Raw genomic sequence first — 25,377 nt, forward strand, 5'->3', positions numbered from 1 at the left:
TGATTATACTCGCGAAACAGCGCAGATTGTCTGTAGTTTGCTTGCGAAAGCTACAACGTGAAATTGTTTAATTAACAATGATGGCATTTATCGATTTAAATTACATTAAATGCTCATGACACATCACAGCTTTTGTGAGGTCTGTGTTCTAAACGTTATTGTTCATTGCACTCAACCTAACCTAAAAGTTTATTCTCAGTAATTTAAATCTATCTAACTAAATTTACCTCTGTTTTGTAATTTGAATTTTGTAATACAAGAAAGCTATAATGTGAAACATTTAAGAGAAAGCTTTGGGATTACTTGCCACTTAATTGTTCAAATTGCCATCCTTGTTAATTAAACAACCTCATGCTGTAGCTTTCGCAATAGCGCACAAACTGCAGACAATCTGCGCTTTTTCGCGAGCATTATCATTTACTCTATTTACGCATTGGTGTCAATTATTATGTGAATTATTTGTTTTATTGTTAATCAAGGAGGATAAAGGGGATCAGGTTGAAAGTAATGATAGATTTAAAGGTAATGTTTCAGCTTCCCCTGTTTCCAGCTCACCAGCCGCCACTGGTTAGTTCAAATGAGCTAACTTCTATCAAAACACACTACCAAAATTAAGAGAACAATCTAAGGCAGTGTTCACACGTAGCGTCTTTTTTGAAGCTGTCAGCGTCTGTTTTACATAATAATCCTATGAAGTAGACCGTGTTTTCAAAAACGTCCTGAGTGTTTTTTTAACGCCGTCGCCGGCGTCTTTTTCTGCAGCTGAGGGTGTTTTTTTCAGTTGAAAAAAGTTCCAGCTTCTCAGAAAAAAATGCCCTACGTCAAGCGCTTTTTTGACAGCTGACCAATCACAGGCGGAGATGGAGAAGGTAGCGGTGGAGAAGTTAATTGTGCCAGTTTCTGAGCACAGTGAACTGCACAACATGACAGTTAAACGGTATCATAACATTCATCATAAAGACGCCGTTTGGCGTCAAATTGGACGGATCTGGAAGTTGGAGTTTCTGGAAAGTATTTGTGTTTACTGCTTGTCGTTAGCAAAACTAGCCCTTTACCTAACGTTAGCTCTGCAACAGTGTATAGCCAGCTAGATCGCTAACAACATGCTACTGTATGTGCTGCTGTTGTTATGGCAACAAAAGACGCTCTCAACTGCTTTTTAAAAAATGCTCTGGTCGGCGTTTTTCATCAAAAATACGCTACGTGTGAACACAGCCTAAATCAAAATTTAAAAAGGTTCAATATTAAACACAAAAATGGCAAGACTACCAAATTAACAAAATTTACACCTGGAGTACCATAAACTTGTTAAAGAATATAAGCACACAACAATACAGAAAAATCCACACATAAAACTAAATGAAATAAATGAATCCATCAGTCCAGTTCTACAATATGTGTACCAATTTATTGTCAACAAAACCACAAAGAACTGGCAATAAATGATTAGGCTGAAAAGGCTAGAAAGAATAATTTGAGAATCTACCCTGAAAATAACCCCAAAAAACTGAATCACAGTTTAACTAATCAACAATTAGAAATACTCTAAACCCACCCATCTAATTTTTCATTGGTAGAGAAGTTTCAGTGTCTAAAATCTACAGTAAAAAGACCTGAAAAAGAGATTGTACGCTAGCCATTTGTTCTTCATTGCTGGAAATACAGCAGAAAGAAATCCTGACCAAGGCTCAGTTGCCCCAACTATAGATCATGGCCACAACAGACAGTAACTTATGGCTACCCTGGTAAGACCTTCAGCATGCTCAGTGCACGACATGACAGGTGGAGACAGGAATACACTGTCACCTAAACTGTGAAAATACCAGGACAAAAGAAACAAATATTTCAAGACAGTTATGGCAGTCACTCCCAGATTAAAATTAGAGAATATGAAATGAAAAGGGAAGGAAAATGTTACTAAAATCTGCAAAACAGCCCCACTAATAGCCGAATATACTGTATAGCAGGGTGCCACAGCATGAGGCAACCTGAGTGATCATTGTTACTTCATTGTCTAGACTGGTGAATCTGTATATTTTTTAGTAATTGTTTATGTATACATTTTTGTGTTTGTGTGTTTTTTATTGAGAGGAGGGATTTTCAGTTACACACCAATAGTATTTGCTTTCAAGTATGTTTCTGTCATTTTGTGTGCCTTTGTAATAATGCTTACTAATGAATTTGAATGTAAATGATTTTAATGTAATTTATTTGAGGAAGAGGAAAAGTGGGTGCATACACACATATGAAATGTTTTCAAAAAGGTGCACAAAGCTGATGGTGGTGAGGCAACAGGTATAGACAATCTGACAGCATTACACACTGTCAAGCAGTATCAGTTATAAATTAACAGGCACAATTACACACTGATGGTCTTGCAGCAGGTATAGATAAATGTCAAACATACTCTGATGGTATTGCAGCAGGTATCCAATTAGAACACCATTGGGCTTGGCAGGGGGGGTCCAGTGCAGTGTCATCTCTGTTTCTGATGGGCTGTCCAACCGCAGTGAAGTGGGCTTACTTGGAACTGTGGATACATGACCACAACCACATAGCCATGAGATACACAACTACAGCCAAATAACTAGGAGATATATATAACTGCAACCAAGTAAGCATGAGATGCACAACCATAACCAAATAACCACATGACTGCACAACCACATGCAGTATCACACACAACCACACATCCACGCAATCACAAATACACAACCATGGCTGCATGAAAACACAAATGTACTACCATACCACTGCACAACCACATGGACACACGACAGGATAACACCCTGAAGCCTTGAGGCAATCTACACATCACACCATGATCCATACGTCCAGTCTCAAAGTTCCTTCTTGCCCTCCCTCCCTCTCTCAGTGTCACAGTTCCCTTAATCCCTCCCTCTCCCAGTCTCACCTCCCTCAAGAGTGCGGAAGGGAAGTGGCTCAGAATGAGGCCCCTCCCCCTTGCTGTTGAAGACAGTGACAGTAACAGTATAGTGAGTGTATGGCTGTAGGTCTCCAAGAAGCTTTGTCTCCTCGTTGGGTCTTGTCTGGGCCACTAATATACTCTCCTCCTCCTCCCTTCGCCCCCGCTCCCAGCGGTCATGCCCACCAGCAGAGGGTTTATGCAGGTGTACCTGTAAGAACGAAAGGCAAGCACAGGGGAGATGCAGTAGGAATAGGAGGATGAGTTGAGGGATGAACAGGTAAGAGGTGCTCTGAAGTGCTTTGGTTTTGAATCATTACCCTGTATCCATGCAAGTGTCCACGCACTGTGTCCTTGTTTATGGGAGCCCATTTCACCCGCACGGCAGTGCTGTTAATCAGATTAACTCCAACCTCCATTGGGGGCTCCAGTGGAACTGCCACATGGGAGTGAGACACAGAAAGAGGCAGAGAAAGATACAGAGGGAGAAAGGTATGAAAGGTATAGGGGGAGAGAGAGATATGCACTTAGTCATTAAAGGCATAATACATTACACAACACAAGAGTGAAAGTGCAGTATATGAATAGAGTAACAGCCAGATAACAAATACATCAATGACAAGGAAAGAGTTAATTAAAAGTAGGAAGTGGATTTGCAGAAAAGACACACAGACAGATAAAAAAAAATGATTTATTATCTCAAAGGAAAGAAATCTTCGTCTCAAAGGAAGAGTTTAAGAGATTCTAACCACAAGGCCTTCCCCTGAGACAATATTTTGATCCCTGGAGACATTTCTTTCCTCCAAGTCCTGTTAGTAGTTTCATAAACAGCTGAGAAAGCCTCACCGTCCTCCCCAGAGTACCCAATCACAGCACTGGGGTCTGGACCTTCCCCAATTTGATTGACAGCCTGGACTTTTATTTCATAGGCTGTGAAGGCACCAGCTCCTGTGACACTGATGGGAGGGGAGGTGGTCATTTTGTGGTGCCAGTGAGAATCTGGATGGCCAGTGGCCTTCCTCCACATCACTTTATACTTAAACTCAGGACCATAGAAGCTCTTCTTGTCCATCTCCTACAAGAACAACAGGGAAATAAAGCCATGAAACTAAGAAAACCATCTGATGTAGTAGCTAACTAGCAACATAACAAACACATCATGTGCAGACTTTAATGTTGTACAGTGTTGTCAGTGTGTGTATATTGCCTCTCTGTAGCACACCTGTCCTTTTTTGCCAAGTAGTGATGAGCTTCTTTTTTTATTTGATTGGTTCCAAATGACCTCTGAATGATGAGGAAGGGGACTACTTTGACAGCTTGGTAGCTATCTCACGAGGCAACATCAACTACTATTTATCAATAGCATCAATAACAGTGAAAGGTATAATGTGTGACATAAGGACAGTTGTGCGAAGTTTATTTGAACATGCAGTGATGCTACTGTCATTCTTGACTCATTATTAATTTAGACCTGTACATTACTTCACAATTTCTGATATAACCAGTGAAGGAAGTATTCCTTCATTTATCCCACCGTTCCTTTTGCAATGTCAGTAGGAGCAAGAGGAGACTACCTATTCCAGCTGTCTTGAAAAAAGCCAGCAGAGACTAGCAAGACTGCTGATTACTGCCATGCCTGTATGTTTCTGAATTGTCCTAATGTACATTTCAGTGCTCAATGTGTGAGTTTGAATAGAGTAAGTGATTGCCAGAAGCCTCACACTCCTATCCATTTCATTACATTACATTAATTTAGCAGATGCTCTTATCCAGAGCAACTTCCAGCATAGTAGAACATAAGTGTATCCATTCAAGCTTAAATGAGTAACAGTATCAGACCAGGTTAATAACACTCCCGGACCAGTGAGCGTGAGCATAACACTATTCAAGCCTTACCACAAGTTAACTTGTGCAGTATGACTAGGCAACAGAAACCAAGTATACTACCATACATCAGTCACTAGAACACAGAATCCAGAATACATTGCAATAATACACGTAAAATAAACAGCAAGTACTACAGGTAGCAGGTGTCACGGGGCAGGGATTGCAATAGAATAAAGACGTGGGTCTTCAGTCTGCACTGGATGATGGCGAGTGATTCTGCTGTCCTGACCCCTGTGAGGAGGTCATTCCACAACTGAAGGACCAGTACAGACAGGGATTGTGAGAACCCTGGCTCACTGCTCTCTTTTATCTATTTTTTTTAATTTGTTAAAAAAAGTATTTCTTTCATTAATGTGAGCTGCTGGCAGTGAACCTACCTCCCATGTAATCACCAGGATGTCTGATTGGGTGGACTCACTGCGCACACCCTCAGGGTTATTCTCTGGAGCTACAGAGGGTGGAAGCACACACAGTTTGACACAAGGTAGCTGCCTTAGTTTACCTGCACATGACTGTTACACACCTGCTGGCTACACAGTGTTAAAGTCCTTTTCATTAATAACATGGAACCCCACCCAGTACAGCTGAGAGGATTGAAATGTACAGACTTTCAGACAATAAAATGCCAAGGAACATGAAGTCTGACTTCAAGCCTCTTGATGAATAGACATATCTCTCGCTACAAATGAAAGAGAAAGAAGAACATGTTCACTGACAAGATGTTAAAATACAGACTAGTCAAATGTATGTACAGTACACTGTGGCCTGATGTATATAAAGTAGGGGTTGTACACACAAAACACACAGCAAGAAGTGCAGCTGTGTCCATTAGCCCTTGCAGTGGAAGTGCAGTATACTGACTGGGGAATTGTCCTTGTAACCAATATGTTGCAAGTCTGAACACCAAGTGCTTCCATTGTCATCTTGAGGAAGGAGTCTGAATTGCCACAGGAAATATACAGCTGCATGAATATCAAAAAGTGCCAGCTGCCACGGGCGCCTGCAGCTGTACAGCTGTACGCACTGTGCGTACCATGAGATTTCTGATTTGTGAGCGCTCCATGAGAGAGTGAAGTGTATGTGTATATTTGTCATGCCAATAAAGCTCTTTGGAATTGAAATTTGAAATTGAAAATTGAGAGAGAGAGAGAGAGAGAGAGAGAGGTGTGTCAGAGACATTACAAGAGGAGACAGACCACTTGTTGAAATATGAATGGCATTGGCCGTAACTCTCAATGTGGCAGTTGCATTAAGGGAAGTCCTGCTTTTACACCAAATGGCCAATCACTTTGTTGGTAAAGGTGTAAACTGGAAAAAGGCAGGCCTATCATATTCTTAAGGCGAAAAATGAATGCCCACAGCCCACTCTACTGTCACAATTATAGCTACACAGCACACAAACGGGCAAATCTACACAATGAGTAATATTAGGTACCAAACTAACGTCCTATATAATGTCTCTGATGGAGATCGGCGCATTATTGCACCAGCTTTTCCGCCAAATATTACATGTAAAAGACGACACAATTGTGTTTGACAGAATTAAAGTATAGACCATTTTTGGATTGTATTATCGTAATAGCGTGAGCATTTATTAACATTTGGAATTTATTGTGCTTTATTCAATTTCTAACGAAGTAGAAATTAGCTTGCTAACTAGGTGTATCAATTAGCTAGCTAGCTTGCAAGCTAAAGTTAACTTGCTGCATGCTGAACAAGTAGCTATAAAACAAAACAACAAACTGTGATGCACCGACTTTATTAAGTACCGGGTATAAGGAAAAGGCTTAACGTAAGATAACGACCATATTCCCTGGATTTCGGTTTTGATCTTTTGATATGTGAAAGTGGTTATGACAAAAGATGTGTGAGAGAAGTTTGGTCTTCTTTGATCAATGTTTAGGTACATTAAGCCACATTAAGCTTGTTTCTTATAATGGCAGAAAAGCCTTAATGCTCTTTATTGCAACAGTAGGCCTGCACATTGCTGATCACCACCTCAGTGTAGCCTGTAGCTCAAGTGATGTCGTAAGAGGTTAAACATGAATATTTGCGTTAAGATATTCCCAATAGGCCAACTGTGGGCCAGCTGCAAGCAGTGTCTTTATAATGGGTTCTTATAGGGAAAACATCAATGAAAACGTCAGTGTTTATATTAAACCCACGGGGTCGTCGTATTGGTTCTTGAACCAGGTCATGATCAGAAACGTGTTAGAGAAGTGTAGTCCTGATCGCTGTTTTGGTCCATAATGCTATGTTAAGCTTTTTCCTTATAATGGGGGTCAATGGAGAAGAAACAGCTTAACGCAAGATAGTTACCCCCAGGGGTTAAATTGGGCCAGGGCTGTCCGGGGCTCAGCCCCAGCACATAGACATACGCTCTTCTACGTCATCAGGGGACGCTCATCCGCGCACATCTTCAACAATCTATATATTTTTAGACTTTTGTCGTTCTTAATAATTCAAACAATGACTAAAACACGTTTCCTGTAGCTGTAGAGAACATAAATGAGGTGATGTAAGAACTTGCGAACATCGGAACTTTCACGGGGTTTCCCTTTTTTCTGTCAATGGGTTTCCTAAGGAAACTTTCCTTACTTTCGCACTTTTTTACATTTACATTAACATTTATTTATTTAGCAGACGCTTTTATCCAAAGCGACTTACAAAAGTGCATACAGTAAGTATAGCGACAGTACGGGGACAGGATGTGTACAGTTCCACAATGAGACAGTTCTCAGCTGAGAGCGGCGTCTGTTTGAGGACACAGTACTATTAGATTTGTACAATTACAGCCTATAGGGCAACTAATACAATACACTTTCAAACGGCGGACTTCGACAACTTCAAACGGCGCAATGAGCGTCAGGGTAAAGGCGGCAACAAGAGACAATTTAATTTTTGTAGCGCGCGTGTTACGTTACACGGTTCGCTATGTTTTCATTAGCGTTATTAAGCTTCTCATAGTTTTCAGTTAGCATTTGCTATATTTTTTAATGTTAAATTGCTGTTTCCTCAAAGCTAAAATTAGCTAGAATTTTTCCAAGCGCACTGGTTTTAGCATACGCTAAATGGCTAATCACACCGGTGTGACCGTACGCGCGAAAGGGTTAAACGCTACCTAGCAGATCAGCGACATCAGTGGCTTACCAGTCAGTCAGACAGCACAGATGGCGGAGTGATAGGTGGATGGCAAGGTAGGGAGAAAAATAGGTCAGAAACTGACAGAATGTAAACTGTTCTGATATTCTGCTTAAACAATGTTTCGATTTTACTAAATGATAATTTAACGTTAATTTGACAGTTTGCGGCAGGTTGCCTCCAATCTTTGGTAGCTAGCTAACTGTGACATTAAGCTAGCTGGCAAGCTCTAGTTCGAGTTAAACTGTCAAACAAGCTAGCACGTATTGAAATCTCTCAGCATTGTCAGGACAATCGTGGTTTTAGCAGAATAGATCAACTCAAATTACTTCATGGCTAGGTAATGCAGGCTAGTCTGACCATTTCCTAGCTGTGACATGCCTGATTAATGAAAAGGAACTAAGCTTGCGGTCTCTGTCTTGCCTCTCATAGGAACAAGGCTTTGTTTAATTTTAGTTTATTAACCTTTTTTACACTCCTATTTTCACTTAGATAATAATGATCTGATGAACTAACTGGTCTTACTGATACTTTTACAGTAAGATGTTGTGCACAAAAAGTTTTAGAAAGTCATGGAATTTGATTGTGTTCTCTGTGATGGAATTAACTGTAATATTAGCCTACCGTTTCCACTGTGTATTGATGTGGAAGTTAAAATTCTTCTATCTAGCTAGTTGGGTTAAATTTGTCTTAAGTGAGTACACCTGTAGTTCCTTCTCCATTTTTTCACTTTTCTATCTATAGATTATGGTTAGCAAGATTGTGAGGAAATGGTGATTGAAATTTTATGCGACTTTGAAAAGGAAAGGTTTGGAAATTTGAAAAGGTGTTGGCAGCCTGTGTATATTATATTGTAATATCGTAAGATGTAAATTAATTCCAGTTTAATGTAACTATTAAAAAGACTGTTCTATTCGTATTACTTTGTATTATTACTGGGCACTGTCAACAGTACCTAGAATGACTTTGATTAGCGTTTTAGTGTTCACAGCAGAGGGTTGTCTCACCTTGTTATATTTTATTTACAGTTTGTCAAATGATATCAATCAGATTTTGTAGTCTATGCGCACACACACATGTGCACCCATGGCAACCCTGAAACTACAGAGCCCCCCCCCCCCCCCCACACACACACACATAACAAATCCCAGTGTAACCCCTGGTTACCCCTTTCATTGGATTTCAGTTTTGCTTTTTTGATAGGAGATAGTGTTCATGACATGTGAGATGTCAGACAAATTTGTTGATCATTGACCGCTGTTTTGGGACATTAAGCCACGTTAAGCTTTTTCCTTATAATGGGTGTCAATGGGGAGAAAAGGTGAGATAATTGACCATACTCCTAGGATTTCAGCTTTGATTTTTTTGACTGGAGGAGGTGTTTCTGACAAGAGATGTCCGAGAGAAATTTGGTGATCTTTGATCGCAGTTTTGGAACATTAAGCCACATTAAGCATTTTAGAATGTCCCGAAATATTTCTCCTCTGGCTAAACGCTCTTCAATTAGGCTATGTGATCAAAGGTCTGTGAGGAAGTGCTCAAACAATTCGATGCGACCTGGAGAAGGAGAGTAACCTTCAAATAGGTAGGCCAGATTTCATTATTCATTAATCAGTCAGTGGTGTTTCTCTCTCTCAGCTCTCTCTCGATATGTATGTGCGTGCGTACGTGGTCAAGTTTCTGTGCGTACCCTAAGATGAAATCCTGCAGGCGCCCCTGCCAGCTGCAATAAGCATATAAGAATGTAAGCTGCTCTGGATGTGGGTGTCTGCAAATGAATAAACAGTTACATAATATGTAGTGTCTCGTTTTTGTTGTCAGAATTCACATTGTCATGTGGCTAAGCTCTCACCTGCAGGAGGTGTAGTATGTATGTCGGAAATGTCACTGGGGTCACTCCTTCCCACTGCGTTCACAGCTCTGACCCGGAAGCGGTAGGAACCAAAGGGCTGCAGCATAACATCAGCCTCCTCCACATCCCCTGAGACCCGCAGGGCTTCCTCCCACTTCGCCTGTCCAAACTGCTGCTCCTCAAACTCCACCACAAACTCTAGAAGAGAGGGAGCCAAAGAGAAGAGCAAAATAGAGAGACAGTGTGGGAGAAAGACGAGTCAAATAATTGTGCATCTGATATTAGAGAAAATAGAGGGGAGAGAAAATGTAGTTATAGTTTGGTGGTGTGCACAACACATGCTGTTGATAGAAGAAGAAGAAGCCTAGCAGTCTAAAAAGGCAACTTCATCAACAAAACTTTGTCCAGCAGGTGGCGTAACTATTTAAAGTAAAAACAGCTTGGATTTGTTTTTTGATTGTTTTTTTTTTTTTACTGAGGCTTGCTTAGGGTATGCTTTAATTTACAGTATCCATGTCCTTCACAATCCTGCTGAGATAGGGTTAGTGTTAGGTTTGGGGCTGGAGAGGTCAGTTCCATGGACAATATTGCTTTAGACAGTTATGCCTTTTTGGACATATCTGCATGTGTGCAGTCAGTTCCCTGAGTGGGATATGGCATTCTGTAAGGTGGAAGTGTACCAAGTATTGGGCTGTGGTTATCCTCTCCAGCGATCCAGCTCAGAGTCACACTGCGATCCTGCTGCTCAAGGAGGTCTGGCAGGGAAGGGGGTTCTGGCCGGTCTGGGAGGATGGCGTGAAAGAAAGATGGGTCAAAAAGGACCAAAGGTGGTTGCATGAGCTTGAACTTGGCTTTGTAGGGGCCAGTGGCATTATGTGTGCCTCAAAATAAATACTTTCCTTACAATTTTCAGAATTTTAACAGTTGCACAAGATTTTACAACTAACACTGAGATTGATCCTCTCCCCAGTTTGACTTTGTTTCTGTCTGGAGAAAAAAGAAAGTAACTCTTCCATTTAATCATTTTTGCAGGGGTATCTCTCCACTGTTAAGCTGTGGTGTGGTTGTGTACTTCATTGTTGTACAGTTGTGTGGAATGTGTGTGTGGTTGCATGTGTTGTGGTGATATGAAGTGTATCTCCTTGTTGTGGAGTTGTGTGAAGCATGTGCTTAGCATAGTTATGTAAAGTGTGTGTGTGTGTGTGTGTGTGTGTGTGTGTGTGTGTGTGTGTGTGTGTGTGTGTGTTGTGTGGTTAAATAAAGTGAGCATATGCTTGTGTGAGCCAATTGGGTTATGTAGCTGTGTGGTTGCAGAGTTACTGGTTGTTCCATTGTCATACCCACGACAATGATGGACCCAGTGGCCTCTGCCATGTCCAGCCGTGTGATGACCTCACAGGTATACTCCCCTGCGTCATCTGATTGGACATTATAGATTGTGAGGAAAGGGCCATCAAATTTGTACCTGTAAGAAATTTGATTTTGTTGTTGTTATTATTTTTATATAGGATTATTACCCACATTATTACACACCCATTTAACAATGATGATTGTAAATGCTTACAGGAAAAACATCAATCAAAAGATAGAAAAATAAACCAATGTATAAAAATAATAATTAGAAATAATCATATGATCACTGTGTGAATGAAGTGTGCACATTATTGGACCATTGTGTGAGCATTGTATTCATTTTCTCAATCACTACTACAGAGCCAGTTTGAAAGAGAAAGGCTAGCATTCGAAGAGTTGGGGTGGAGCAAGAGAGAGGGGAAGAGCAAATTTTCTTTCTCAGATGACATTAGAGATACCACTCTGGTCTGTGATTGTTTTGAAGCTCACACACACTTCTCGAGGGTGTTCCTCACTCCCAATTTTCCCTTCTCCTCCTGAGCCCTCTTTGAACAGTTTGTGTCCTTCTGGCACTCAAAGGTATATGATAGCAATTCCCTTGAGTGAGCAGTGCTCCTCCAGACTGTGGCGTATGGTCTGTCATGGATGCCTGTCAAGGGTGGCTCCACTATGACCGTGTCCCACAGTGTACAACCTCAGTGAACATTCTCCATACCCAACAGACATAAAAGGCTAGATATCAACAGAACTAACAGGCCAAAGAGATACAGGTAGTCTGTCACATAGCACAATTTCATAGAGTAAGAAGGGTAAGTATGTGGAAATGGCTCATGGGATACAAATTGGCAGAAAGGGTAACGCATCTTGAAAAGGAATAAGCAATTCTTTAGAGAACAACATACATTGTGTAAGGAAATGTGTCAAAGCCACTGAGAAAATCTGTGATATAGTGTGAATGTCACATAAATATTGTGTGAGCACTGTGTGAGTGTTGTATGAGAGTTTTGTCATCTCACTTGTCAGAGGAGGATTCAAACAGCTTCTGTCCATCCATCCTCCACTGAATCTGGGGAGGGGCCAGCTGGGGGTCCACCTGGGCATGGCAGCCCAAGACAGCCTCATGTCCCCGCTGGGTGTGCAGGGCCTGAGGTGGGGTCACAATCACTGTCTTGTCTATGGTGGGGAAGTGGAGGAGGGCACATGGTGAATATTCAGAGGATGGAGGGAAGGTTTCCTATATCCTGTGGCTCTACTTTATGCATCTGTTTCTCTGCACTGCATATTGTACCAGAAACATGAAGACATCTTCCTGTCCTCTCTTTGCCAGAGAGGAATTATTCACATTCAAATGAGAGACAACTGGGGGAGCAGGAAAGATACAACTTCCCATAGAATATCATACTGTTTTTAAATATCTGAGTGACCATTTCTCTCAGTGACGATTTATATTATATGTGGATGCTTTGGTTTGCTTCACCAAGATTGAATTTTTGAATAGAGAGGGGAAGTACAACTGTGACATACTTAGCACTTCCAGCAGGGCGGTGACAGAGAGGCTGGAGTTGAGGATGGAGCATGTGTAGTAGCCACTGTCCTTGTGGGAGGCATTGGTGATCTGCAGGGCTCCAGTGTCCAGCTGAGACACTCTGGAGTGAGACACCAGCTCAGACTGCTCACTTTCCCTGAACACCCACACAGGCAGAAAAAGAGCTCAGCCATGCTGAATATCATCAGATTACACTATTTTGCTGACACATCTTGCAGTTTTCATATTATCTATTTTTACAGCCCAAGTACAACCGCAGTGTCCTGCCTTGAAGCAATAACATTTGGGTTATAAGCCCTGTTCTTTACCATTATCTTACACTGCTGCTAACAACCATGTGGTCATTTAGTTATATAATTATTAGTTATTTTATCTCTTTATTTCTCTCTCTCTCTTTCTCTCTCTCTTTCTAACTCTTCCCTTCATTCTCTTTCTCTCTCTCACCATGCTAGTGTGGGTCTGGGGGAGCCAAAAGTTTTGCAGTCCAGTTGAGCTGTCTGTCCTTCTGTCACAGTGTACATCTGCCTGTCCTCTGTCAATATTTGAGCAGGCACCTCTGAACAGGGAGTGGGAGAGACCACTGTCAATCATCTGATCACTTCTGCAGCAATGACGCAACATGTCATTTTTTTGCTAGTAAAACATCAGTTATACAATTCATTATTAGCATGAAGCTATTCACTTTAAAGTCTTTTGAATATGCGAATGTAAAGAAATATGAAGTCATGTCATACCTTTAAAGTTGAGCAGCATTTTAATTGAGTGTCAAAACACACATACAAAAATACAATGTTATCATAAAATCTTTGAGAATATATTTGACTGATAAAGCTCTTCAAGGAGAAAGTGAAAGTGATTGACAGAAGAGAACACACTCACTGAGGATGTAGATGTAGGCATTGACCAGGATGGTACCATGCGTGTTGGAGGCCTGGCACTGGAATACAGCCGTGTCACCAAGTCTCACATCTCTCAGGACCAGAGTGCCCCCCTGGACACTACGTCTGGAGATTGGCTCAACATCTGCAGTGGCACAACCGCACATTGTACATTATACCGAACATTATACACTGTGAGACAGCAGAACTGCAACCTCACACAGCCCATCAGCAACTGCTCATGCCATTACAGAGCAAAACTAAAACACTACACCCAGTTGTGCTGCATAGTTGTGTAGTGCACTGTGTAGCATTGTGTAGTTGTGCTATGTCATGTACTTGTAATATTTTATATTATCAGAGGTATAGTGTAGTGTTTTTCTGTGCAGTGGTGCAATTGTTCTGTGACCTGAGAGGGGCTTTCCATTCATCATCCAGATGACAGTTGGGATGGGAATGCCCTCTGCCTGGCACTCCAGCTTCACTGTGTCTCCTGGGGCGTACAGCTCACTCTCAGGGCGTTTGGTCCAGTATGGCACCGCTATGTCACCACACCACAAAGACAGCAGGCAACATCACGGAAATGCAAGCTTTTTCATCATCCTCATTCTGAGATGCAAAGAAGCCCAAGTCTCAATGCATACAAGTTAATGTGACTTCAGACCTGGCTATAATGCTAATAGACCTGTTTTTAGCAATGCATAAAAATGTATACCTGGATGTTTTCCATCTACTTCAGAATTTATGATAAAAACGGTAAAAGTGCAAGAAATGCCTCTGTTTCTGATTTTCATGGCATTAAATGATGCAAAATAGGACATTACCATGGTTAACAATTGTCAAAAAAAATCAAATGTCAAAAAAGGTAAAATAAAATAAATTAAAATAAATTTAATACAATAAATAAAGATACCAAGGCACTATTATTGAATACAATTTTGTGAGCAGTCTTTCCACCATTCATAGTGGAATTGAAAATAATTTTTATGCATCACATATTTTTTTTGAAGTGATGAAAAAGAGCATCTTTTGCAGTATATCATGGAGTGTACGCCTCCTAATATTTTGAAAGATTGTGTCAGTACTCCAGCCACCTAGCTGTTGTGTTGGTGTTCTCCCGGTCTGTCAATGTGGTCCATGTGCTTTTGTTTACTGTTTTCCTTGTGTTCCAGCCCTGCCCAGCTCTCCGCCCTGTCCCCGCCCACCTGATTACCTGAGCACTTCCACCTGCCTGCCTACCCACCTGCATCCTATCTCCTCGTCAGCCCCAGCCCTTTTTATTCCCTGCTTGTCTGTCTTGTTGCTAGTTTGCCTTGGTTTTTGTCTGTTTTGTTACTGCATGTGTAGTCACTGTTGTTGCTTTTGGTACTGAATCCTGCCAGCCTTCTCTGCCTGCTGCCCTGTCTTGATTGCCTGATCTGCCTGCCTATCTGGTTTGACCCAGCCTGTTTCTGTTTTTGATTCCTGCTCTGCCTTCGGACTGCCTGCCTGGTTTTGACCCTGCTTGTTTTGCCATTATGCTCCTGTCCCACAATTCAAATAAACTGCTTGGAACCTGAGCTCTTGTGGTCTGCGTCTGAGTCTGTGCCTGAGTCCTGATAGATTGGTCTCAGAGGGTTTGTATTGTCTTAATGCAGAGTGGAAGAGAGGCCACATCTCCTACCTTCCACCCTGAGAGTGTATGTGTGCGTGGCTATTCCCTGTATGTTTTTAGCCAGGCACTGATACTCTCCAGCATCCGCCTCGGAGATGTTACTGAAGTGTAGCAGTCTGCCGGAGCTTTGGTTGGAGGTACGAGTCTCAGACAGCACCCCATCCTTTCTCACCCATTGAATGGAAGGAGTGGGGCTGGAATGGGAGAGGGGGGAGAGAGAGAGATTACAGGTGAATCTGGATCCAGTAGAGCAATAATGCTGGAACTGGACCCTGGAAGACAAAGATTTTGCATCACAGAGTTTTGATCTGTCAGTCACTGTATTAAAACAGGAAGCCAACCTGCATTCAGGAGAAGATTCTGTAAAATAACCATCCCTGTTAGAATTTCCTTTGAACTATGTGTCATACAGCCAATTGTACAACATGGAAGTAAAATATGTGTTCCACTCAGTCAGCAAGATGGCTTTAAATGGGAGAAACACCCAGCTGAAGTCCTGCATACATAAGTTTATAAAAATACACTGCAGGTATAAAGACATACCCCTGATATTGGATGCCAGGATGAACTGGATAGGTATGAAATTCTCATCCAGAAAAGGGCATTACATGTTATAGAACTAGAAATGTAAAACTATGAAAAACTGATTTTTTGCAATTCAACATTTCCCAAACCCAAGAGCTCACCCCAGAAGACAATCTCCTCAGTCAGCAGGTGCTGAATCTCACTCTACAAACACACACTAACACAAATCAGCTTCAGGTCAACACTTCAGAGCTGACATTTACAGTCCCCACATAAGACAATTAAAAGGCCTTTGTTATATTTCTGGTATATATTTCAAACAAAAACCTAATTGTGATTAGACTTAAACAGAGAATACATATTAGCACACTGTATTTTCGCTGTCAGAGATACAATGTAGGGAGATTCTGATCAAATACAGAGTCAGTGACCACACCCAGCATTTGAAGAAGGTTGAACAAAGTAGTAGTTGCCAATAAAAGACAGAGACAGAAACATTGGTGCATTTTATCCAACATCACGAAGAATATTCAAAAATAAGGAAAATGTATTTCAATAAATTCTCTCAAAAAATTTCAGTTTCATGGACAACAAAAATGAACAGCAAAAATTTCAGTTTCATTGACAAGAATAAAAATTTCTGTCCTGTTAGAGGAACCAAAAGATCCGCCAGTGGCACAGCAGCCTGAGGGACAGTGAATACAGACATAGATTAACCACCTCACACTGTCAGTAATAGCAAGTAATAATTAGGCATATATTTTATTCCTAATGTTTATAGAATTAATTATTGTAACTGTGTCTCTCATTTTAAATTCACAGTACTTAACCTTTATATAAATTATTTATTCGATTTTTAATATTATGTATTACACTGTGGCAATATTTATAATACCCATTTCATGCCAATGACAAATGGAATCGGACTGAATTGAATCCAAAGAGAGAGACAGAGGGAAAGAGACACAAACTTAATCTGTTCATCTTGATTCTGGGTTCAATGACTTGAACCTCAATTTGTAAAAATGAAGATAAATTTTAGCCCAACAATTATCTAGGTAATTGATGTGAGCAGTAATTTGGGGAATGCTCTTTGTAGCATTTTTAGTGTAAGACTTTAATGAGAACAATGTCTGAAGTAAAAGTGAGATTGGCCTTTTACAAAAACACTGTAGATCTGATCATATTTACATTCTACACATATAGACCCTCACAGAAAAATATACTAACCAAAATGAAAGATTCTGGCTTAATAGAATTAAAAAATAGATTTGGTTCAATCTGGCATGAAAGATTATTTTACAAATGTACTGGAAGGCAGTCCAGTCCAGCGGGTTGATATTGTTTACATTGTCTATGTTTCAATATTGTTTATTGTTGTCTGTTGTTTTGTTAATATATTTTGAAGACGATTCTTCTTTTTTTAAAAAAATGTACTTTTTACCATTAATAAAAATATTTTATTTATTTTTTATAGGGACAAACTGTCAAAGGCGGAGACAGAGAGACAGACAGATGGATGGACAGATATATAGTCCCACTCACAATCCCTGGGGAATGCACTCCAGATGAAAGCTGCGGCCCTTGAGGGCCAGATAAGAGCTGCGGGAGCCAGTAGGCCTGAGCAGCTGTGGCTTCCTGTTGCGCACGACAGTGTTGGCTGGGGAGAGAAAGGGGTGGATGGGGGGGGGGGGGGGGGGGGGGGGGAGACAGAAAGGAGGGGGGACAAAGAGAAATGCAGGGAGAAAGCACCCATTAATACACACATCATTCCAACCTTGGTCAGACAATAAAGGTGTCAGAAGGCTTTATCTTAACTGTGAATGTATTGAACACAGCTGTCAGGGCACTATAAGAAAGTAAAGAGTCAAGTGCCCAATACATGCTACAGTTAAAAGCATTAAAATCAAAGCCCTGTTTGATCAACTAGCCTTAGCTGAATAATTAAATAACCCACACTAACATGCACCAGCTTTGATTTCTGTGACAGACACTACATGCAGGGTCAAAGAGCACAGCCCAGCCATTGTTCCAAAAATAAACCAGTTGTTAGTCAGCACAGAAAAAAAATAGTTGTTAGTGTAGTAATGGGAATGTGAGGTTTCCTGAGCCCAGAAGTGGTGGAGGCATCATGCATTACTAGATTTGAACCAGTCATCATTGCGATGGACAGAAAGGTCTTGATTTTTTTTATTGTAGGTCATGATTGACAGCACATGAGAGTACCACTTCACAGTTCTTAGTGAGCTTCCTTAATAAACAAACTCACATTATGACCTGAGCATTCCTACAGTACTCTATTTGGCTGGCACCACTGCAAACTAAACAAATTTGACCCTTTGCTTTAAACCAGTTTTGTCTGCCCATAAAATGAGTAATGAGGGTTTGAAAACAATCCTCTACTCTTATACAGGAAGCAAACATGTAACCAGTTGTCAAACCCCTGTCAGATACATACCCCACAAGCCTGGGACATGCTGGTTGCTATAACACTAGAATCAGCATTAATCTGTTTTATTAGAATGTCAATGATTCAGAATAATTTTTTTGGGTGTCAAAATGTATTTAACAAGGAGTTGCTGGTAAAGCATGCATGCACTCAGCAACTTTCCATTGAATAAATCTTGAGATTTAAAAAAGATCCACATTTTGGATTTTACTGGGGTTTGGGGATTGACAATCAAGGGCAGCACACAATTAGAGGTGATGTGTGATGAAGTTAGTTATCAGAATAAACCATTGCTGATCTCCCTACAACACAGGCAGAGACATAACCAAACTGCAGTAAAACATATGAACTTCAAAACAGCTGTTAGAGACACTTCCATATAGATTGAGGCACACTAAAGATGCTGTTAACCATGACTTTGCATAGAATGAGACACACTAAAGATGCTGTCAGAGGCACCAGTGTTTGGTAACACTCACATGGGGTGACGGTGAGGGTGATGGGTTCTTTTGGCAGGATGGTCCTGGCAGTGATGTACTGGGCGTGGCAGCTGTAGTCACTGCGGCTATCATCTAGGATCACATGGGCGAAGTAGAGGTTTCCATCGAGGCCCTGGGTCACGCGGTCACTCTGCTCAATGTGATGCAGCTCTGGAGCAATGTAGAAGGACACAGGCAGACATTACCACCACACCGTGTAGAGCTCTGATCGACAGGAACTAGGAAACAGGGGCAGGCAGACAGCGACTGAAGGACTGACACACAAAGCCAAAGAGGGTCAAGAACACAAAGATGGAATAAGGACTGGCGGCTGAATCTTCATTCGCCAGATGCCCACTAAACTGTAGTGGGCAACTGCTCCTCAGTAGTCACAAGATGTATGTACACACACACACATACGCACACACACACACACACACACACACACATACACAAACACTAACACTAAAACTCCCACTGGCACACAAACACACATACCCATAGACACACAAACATGATCAGACTCACTGTCATCCATCCAGTGGATGAGGGGGGGCTCTGTACTGAATGGGGGGTTGCAGATGAGCACTACACTCTCCCCCTCCACCACTGTCTTCCTGATGTGTTTCTCCTTCTGTGGGAACGGGGTGTCTGAAGAGAAGAGAAAGATTATCACTGTGTTTACACACAAACACATATAGAATTGTGTTTCAGATATTCATTTCAGGGTACACTCCCTGATCCCAGGCTAATTGCCTGTTCCCAGGTTCACATCCTGTTCCCAGGTTCACATCCTATTGGCAGATTCACTCCCTGTTCCCAAGTTCACATCTTGTTCCTAGCTTCACTTTTTGTTCTTGGCTTTACTATCTGCTCTGCTCTGTCTCTGTTGTTGGGACTATACAATATCTACAAAAATCCAGAAATGATTGCTCTACAAAGTGAGTGTGATTTTCCTTCCTTTTAATGTTGTATTAAAGTGCTGCAAAGATCTCTAACCAGTATCTCCTCATCTATGGTACATTTCAGGCCAGGGCTTTTTTCACCAGGGGACTGTTCTAAATATGAGAAAAATGGGAGCAATAATTTTGTGGACTATGCTTTTAAAACTGCATGACAGCATTTTTCCTCTAGAAGCTTTCAGTCACCTTGTGTTAACATGGAGGGGTTGCTGTTTGACTGTATGAATGTTTATTTTCTTTTTTAGTACCCATCAGCACCACTAACATTTGCTGTGTTGTTTTTTATTTGTTTGTTTGCTAGTGCCTAAGGTGTCATTGAGAGAAAGAAATGTTTATCTGAGGTGAATGACTTACCTATCTGATGGGTACAACATGCCAACAAGATATTTATTAAGTTGTTCCCACAAGATATTAAGATATTCCCATGAGGTAGACTGGCTGTCCTTGGAGATAAGGACATCATTCTCTTCAGTTATTAAGTTGTACCCATGAGATAAGTAAATATTTTTTTTCTGTCCAAGTGCTCTTAGAAGCTCTGTCAATGGATTCATGAAAAATTTTGTGCAAGAGTAAAAATTAACTCTTTTTCTGTTATTCAAAATTGATGTCAATAGCCCATTGTGGAAAGATTAAATGTGGGCCCTCATATAGCCATCTCTTTATGTTATTTTACAGTTTTAAAAATGATTAAAAACAATTAAAACGACCCTCCCGGAATCACTGTGTGAGTCTAACACAAGGACTCACTTTCTGTAATTAACTGAACCTCGTCAGAAACGGCAGTGCCAAGCTCGTTAGAGGCATAGCAGGTGTAGTTGCCCTGATACTGGTTGATGGCGCCATTGAAGGAAGTCATGGAGAAGGTTCCAGAACCCGGCCTTGTAGACAGAAGGGGATCTCCCGCGGGGTCAAATTCCTGCCCATCTTTTAGCCAACGAAAACTGAGAGCAGGAAAGAAAGGGACAGAAAAGTAGACAGAAAGAATGGAGAGAGAAAGAGGGATGAGAGAGAGAAGAACGAACAGGAACAGTGAAGGGGAGAGGGTTAGAAATTGTTGATGGTGACTCTATTGATGATGTCTACTTTGAGTTTATACCTATCCTGATATTGAGATTATATCAGTTGTGAGATTATGTCAAGACATTTCCATCTGTGAGCGTATGAGCCATCTGACCACTATTTTAAAGGTCATTCAAAAAACACTGCAGCATTAACAGCTCTGAAAAACACACTGTTTACACAGCACTGCTACTGAGGAATTTGTGTTTAAACAATTATCAATCAATATCTGTCTATTTAAAAATCTAGAGGAGGGCTATGAAAAATGTATTGAAGGTCACCTTGGAAATTTGAAGAAAAGAGAAAGTATGCTGATCTGGATCTGGTTGTCTTGGCTGACATTTAATTGTGTACAACAATATAACCAGTGAATAAAGAGCAAGACTCCACTCAACCAAGTCAGAAAGGAGTCCTGTAGGGAGGTTTGTGAGTAAGAAGAAAGCAGATGTTCCTGTGGTGCAGGTGTGTGCGTAGAAGAGGACTGAACCATGAGAGAAATTTGAAGTGAATGGAGACTCACGTGGGTGTGGGATTTCCGGAGGCCTCGCAGGCGAGACTGATATCATCCATAGAGAATGCCAGGGTGGGGTGTGGCTGACCTGAGATCAGTGGAGGCTGGCGGACTGTAGGAGACACAGGGGTTAACACAGTCCATGCACTGACTGAACACCTCTTTGGGGGTCTTTCCATTGTTAAACATAAAACCAGGGGTCAGGACTATGAAATAATTCTGCCTATGTTTTAAATACTTTTCTCTTGGGAGGACAACACACAGTTCTGCATCTCTACATGGGCAGAGTAGTCACACCGACAGCCAGGTGCAGCCAGTCAGATGAGTTATTAAACTTCTTTTGAAAGATGACAGGATGAGGCTCCAAAATAGCTCAGTCAGCAGAAGTGTTTGTCCTTAGTCCCCAGCCTAGACATTGCAAATTTGAGTTTGGGGCAGGACACTGGCCAGCTGTAACCTGGAGTCCCCATGATGTCAGCTTGTTTGAGACAAAGTTTCTCACTGCCACATCAGTGCTTCCTAATTGCTTGTGAGGCACCTGTAAGTTGATAAGTGGTCTTTAGTGAAAGATAATACAATGCTCCATTCAAGCAATTAGCTGTGGGCAAATTTTTCAGAGGATTGCAAATGGCGTCCTTGAGCTCTTCCTGCACAGATGGGAGGTGTTCCAGCAAGGCAAGCTCAGGATGGGGTAAGGGGGGATACCAGTCTGCACCCTAGTGAAAATCTATTTTGGTCTTTGCTTTCTGGGTCTGGTTCCCCCTCTGTCAGGCTGAAAGAGTAGAAAAGCCTTTAGTCTGTTCACTGAATACAGAAAAAAAAAATTAGTCTCTACACAGTAATAACCTTGGAATAGACAGTGTAGGAATTGTTTGTATAGAATGCACAGTGACTACCTGGACTTGACCAGATAGAGGTGAACCATTCTTAAAAGCTCCGTGGATTCCAAATCTCTGGGCTTCAGCAGTCATTTCACAGAGGACCTGGCTACTTGACTGTTTCACAATCACTCACACTTGTGAAAAAGTGTCCCCAGTGCTCAGTTATATTCCAGAGCTCTGTGAGAGCTGAGCTGGAGTTCACCCCAGAGCCAAACAATGGTGTGCTTGGTAATTTCATTTTCTTGGACTGTAAGTGGTGGAAAATGCCTCTGCAGTCATTTAAAAAGAGTCTGGTGGGAATGAGGGAGGATGAGGAGAGTGAGGACTGGGAGTTAAGAGACATAATTGCAGATGAAATATGAGTATGATATGAAATAAGAACAGAGAGATGAGAAAAGGAGAGATTAAAGCAGTAAACAAAGAAAAGGGACTGACACAGTCTCATACACTGGCTCTGGGATATATGTCAGTATACATACTGCATAGCACACAGTAAAACGCACAAGCATACAGAGTGCAGCTGCAGAGACACTAACCATCAACAACCCCAAAAATACAATATTTTTATTCTCACAATGAATGCTGTGTTTGCATCCTGACATTTCCTGTGTTATGTTCATCTTTGGATTGTTAACTTTCAAGTTTGGTTTTAGCTGTGCAAATCTAAGCAAGACCTGTCCTATAAAAAGCTGCGCTATATAGGTTTGTATGGAGGGATTATGTTGAATATTTTCTGTTTGAATATAAAAGGCAGAGGAGCAGACAGAAGTTGACATTTAAATGTAGGTAAACAGGAAGAGAAGAAGAAAGGGAAGGGGGGTTGGTGCAGGAATTCTGGACTGGAGGGGTCAGGGTGAGATGGGCAAGTGGGGGCAACAGAAAACAGTTTCATGGAAATTTTCTAGGTATGGAGCTAATAATCTAGTTCTCTCCACTGATTACATTGATTTCTCCACCACTGGGGATTCTCCATTATTGGATTTACAGAGATTAGAATTTCTTTTCTCTCTCCTCTCTACTCTGGCATCTGTCCATGTCCTTTGATTTTCTCTCTTTTTTGATTGTAGATATTTCCATTTTTATAGGGAATAACGTATTTCTTTCTCACACAGGAAATACTAAAGACAGGATTTACCCCAAGTGCATTTTAGCAGTACAGTATCTGGTACAAAAGCATTGAAAGCACTGAAAGGATATCAGTCAATGGTGAAACAAACACACAAACTGGTAGGCAATAAGGAGGTGCAGTTTTCAAAGAAAAGGAACATAGATGTAAGGAACAGAGAAAAAAGAATTTTAATTGAGAGGAGGAAAGCACTTACATTCATGCATTTCATCTGTTGTTCCAGGTAGCAGGCAGGTAAAAGAGCCACTGTTAGTACTGTTAGTGAAACACATACGCATGCACACACATACACACACACACACAATTGTGTGTGTGTGTGTTTAATTAACTTTAAATTCCTTATGTGCAACAAGTTTTATGGATGTGATTAGCAATATGATTCATGAAGAAAACAACATCTAGTTATAATTTATTAATTTTAAACAAATATTACTATTAAACAGTTACCCAGACAACATTTAAGGTTTTTATATTTAAACACAACATAAACACAATGGCTCCCATATCAGGAAAGAAATCACCCAGCTCATAAATTTTGCTCTGAAACGTAATTCCTAAAAACTGGACAATGGAACCACTTCAACAGCCTTTGTTGTCCACAGCTTTGAGTTTATGAACACTGTTCACAATGTCCTAGTAAAGTATGACATTTGATACCATTCTCACAGTTTCTAGAATTAATTTAATTTTCTGCTCATTATTTTTATTAGTCTTTGGGGAGATTGATTTGCTATTTTTAATGTACACATTTGATATTTGTCTTTTACTATAACTTAAACTATAAGTGTATGTATTAGTTCTAAATTTGAAAAATGGAATTATACTGTTTTGACAGTATGTATTTTTTGTTGACATGTCACACATGATTGAGTGAACCTCAATCATGTTCTTTCATACAACATCCATTATAGCTGGGACTCCTTCTCTCCTGATCGAGTTGAGTGTGAAGTTATATCTGTTCTCTCCTATTTCATTTTCCATTTTCTTCCCATGTAAGCACCCATCTCACATTCTATCTTCAAATCCAATCCAAAGGTATTGGTTCTCAGAAGATTTGCAAGTTGAAGCAACTCCAAACTGGCACTAGCACCAGCCCAGAACTAGCACCTAATTCGCGTTGGTGGAAAAGAGGCCATTGAGAGCTTCTTGTGCTCTCCTTCTCGCCCTCCCCCTCTCTCTAACTGAGCTAATCTCAGCAATACAAGTGTGGAAGAAGTATGTCTTGTTTGTTTATGTGGTTTTGTTTTTTTTGATTTTCGTCTGTTTCTAGAATTTATTTTTTGCCAGTAAACGTAACCTTTTTTGACATGTGTCTGATAAAAAAGTCTGTCTGTGTTTTTGTCTTATTCCTTGTGTTCTGTCAGAACCCACCCCCTTGACACATTCAAAGGCTACTTCATTGGTGAATGTGCTGAGCCTCTCTTTGTCTCTCTTTGACACCACAGCTTGAAATCCAGGAGACACCTTGACCTTTTCCACTGATAATGTGTAAACCAGCCCCAGTGTGAACGAGACCCCTGACCTCTAACCCCTTGATCTTGGCAAATTGTTCTGTGTGTGTGTGTGTGTGTGTGTGTGTGTGTGTGTGTGTGTGTATAAGTGTTTGTAAGGAAAAGGTGAAAGAGACAGAAAAATTGACTCATCCATGTACAACTAATGTAAAGGAGAATGCAGACAGCACAGCTATGTAGTAAATACTGAAGTAAAACAGTGAGATTATTAAGAAACTCTAGCCTGAACTGAGCCATGGCACAGCGCTTTGCACTATACTGCAATATGACACACCACCACAGTGCAGTCGCTGTTGTGTATTGTACTTTAAACACTGACAGCCTCTGTGAAAATGACAGTAAAATTCAGTACTCACAGTTTGGGGGAAAGTGAATGACTGCTTGGCCTGGTCCCACAGCAAAGGATAGGAGGAGGAGAGAGAGGAGCAGAGGTGGAAGAGGGGCACACCACCCCCTACTGCCACTCTGCTGATACTGCACAGAATGCATTCCTTACTGTCCCATTAACCTCACACCTGCTCTCTCTCTCATGCAAACATACACACACACGTTGACACACAAACACACACTCAGTCACTCAAAGGACAATGGCACACCCACACAGGCAGAGCAAAGCAGAGGTTTTTCACAGCACAAA

The 25,377-nt window shown here is 41.1% G+C and overlaps 1 protein-coding gene across 3 annotated transcripts in view; it reads right to left on the reverse strand.

The window, feature by feature from the left end:
• The window catches only part of l1cama (L1 cell adhesion molecule, paralog a), a 40,970-nt gene extending 15,661 nt beyond the window's left edge, over positions 1-25,309 (reverse strand). For 2 of the 3 annotated variants that reach the window (XM_036532718.1, XM_036532720.1), the window contains exons 1-21: positions 25,097-25,309; positions 23,426-23,440; positions 21,232-21,334; positions 20,400-20,593; positions 19,219-19,341; positions 18,691-18,861; positions 17,308-17,422; positions 15,247-15,431; positions 13,993-14,124; positions 13,585-13,728; positions 13,150-13,261; positions 12,684-12,841; positions 12,176-12,332; positions 11,147-11,271; positions 10,487-10,588; positions 9,807-10,004; positions 5,191-5,261; positions 3,773-4,001; positions 3,247-3,362; positions 2,915-3,137; positions 2,408-2,530 (exon numbers count right to left, since the gene is read on the reverse strand). In XM_036532718.1, coding sequence (XP_036388611.1) covers positions 2,408-2,530; positions 2,915-3,137; positions 3,247-3,362; positions 3,773-4,001; positions 5,191-5,261; positions 9,807-10,004; positions 10,487-10,588; positions 11,147-11,271; positions 12,176-12,332; positions 12,684-12,841; positions 13,150-13,261; positions 13,585-13,728; positions 13,993-14,124; positions 15,247-15,431; positions 17,308-17,422; positions 18,691-18,861; positions 19,219-19,341; positions 20,400-20,593; positions 21,232-21,334; positions 23,426-23,440; positions 25,097-25,229 — 2,929 coding nt within the window. In that variant the 5' untranslated portion in view covers positions 25,230-25,309. The remainder of the gene's footprint in view (positions 1-2,407; positions 2,531-2,914; positions 3,138-3,246; positions 3,363-3,772; positions 4,002-5,190; positions 5,262-9,806; positions 10,005-10,486; positions 10,589-11,146; positions 11,272-12,175; positions 12,333-12,683; positions 12,842-13,149; positions 13,262-13,584; positions 13,729-13,992; positions 14,125-15,246; positions 15,432-17,307; positions 17,423-18,690; positions 18,862-19,218; positions 19,342-20,399; positions 20,594-21,231; positions 21,335-23,425; positions 23,441-25,096) is intronic. The other variant, XM_036532719.1, reaches the window with a different exon arrangement.
• Between the last annotated feature and the right edge of the window lie 68 nt (positions 25,310-25,377).

This window comes from Megalops cyprinoides, chromosome 7 (genome assembly GCF_013368585.1).
Source record: "Megalops cyprinoides isolate fMegCyp1 chromosome 7, fMegCyp1.pri, whole genome shotgun sequence".
NCBI classification, from domain to species: Eukaryota; Metazoa; Chordata; class Actinopteri; order Elopiformes; family Megalopidae; genus Megalops; species Megalops cyprinoides.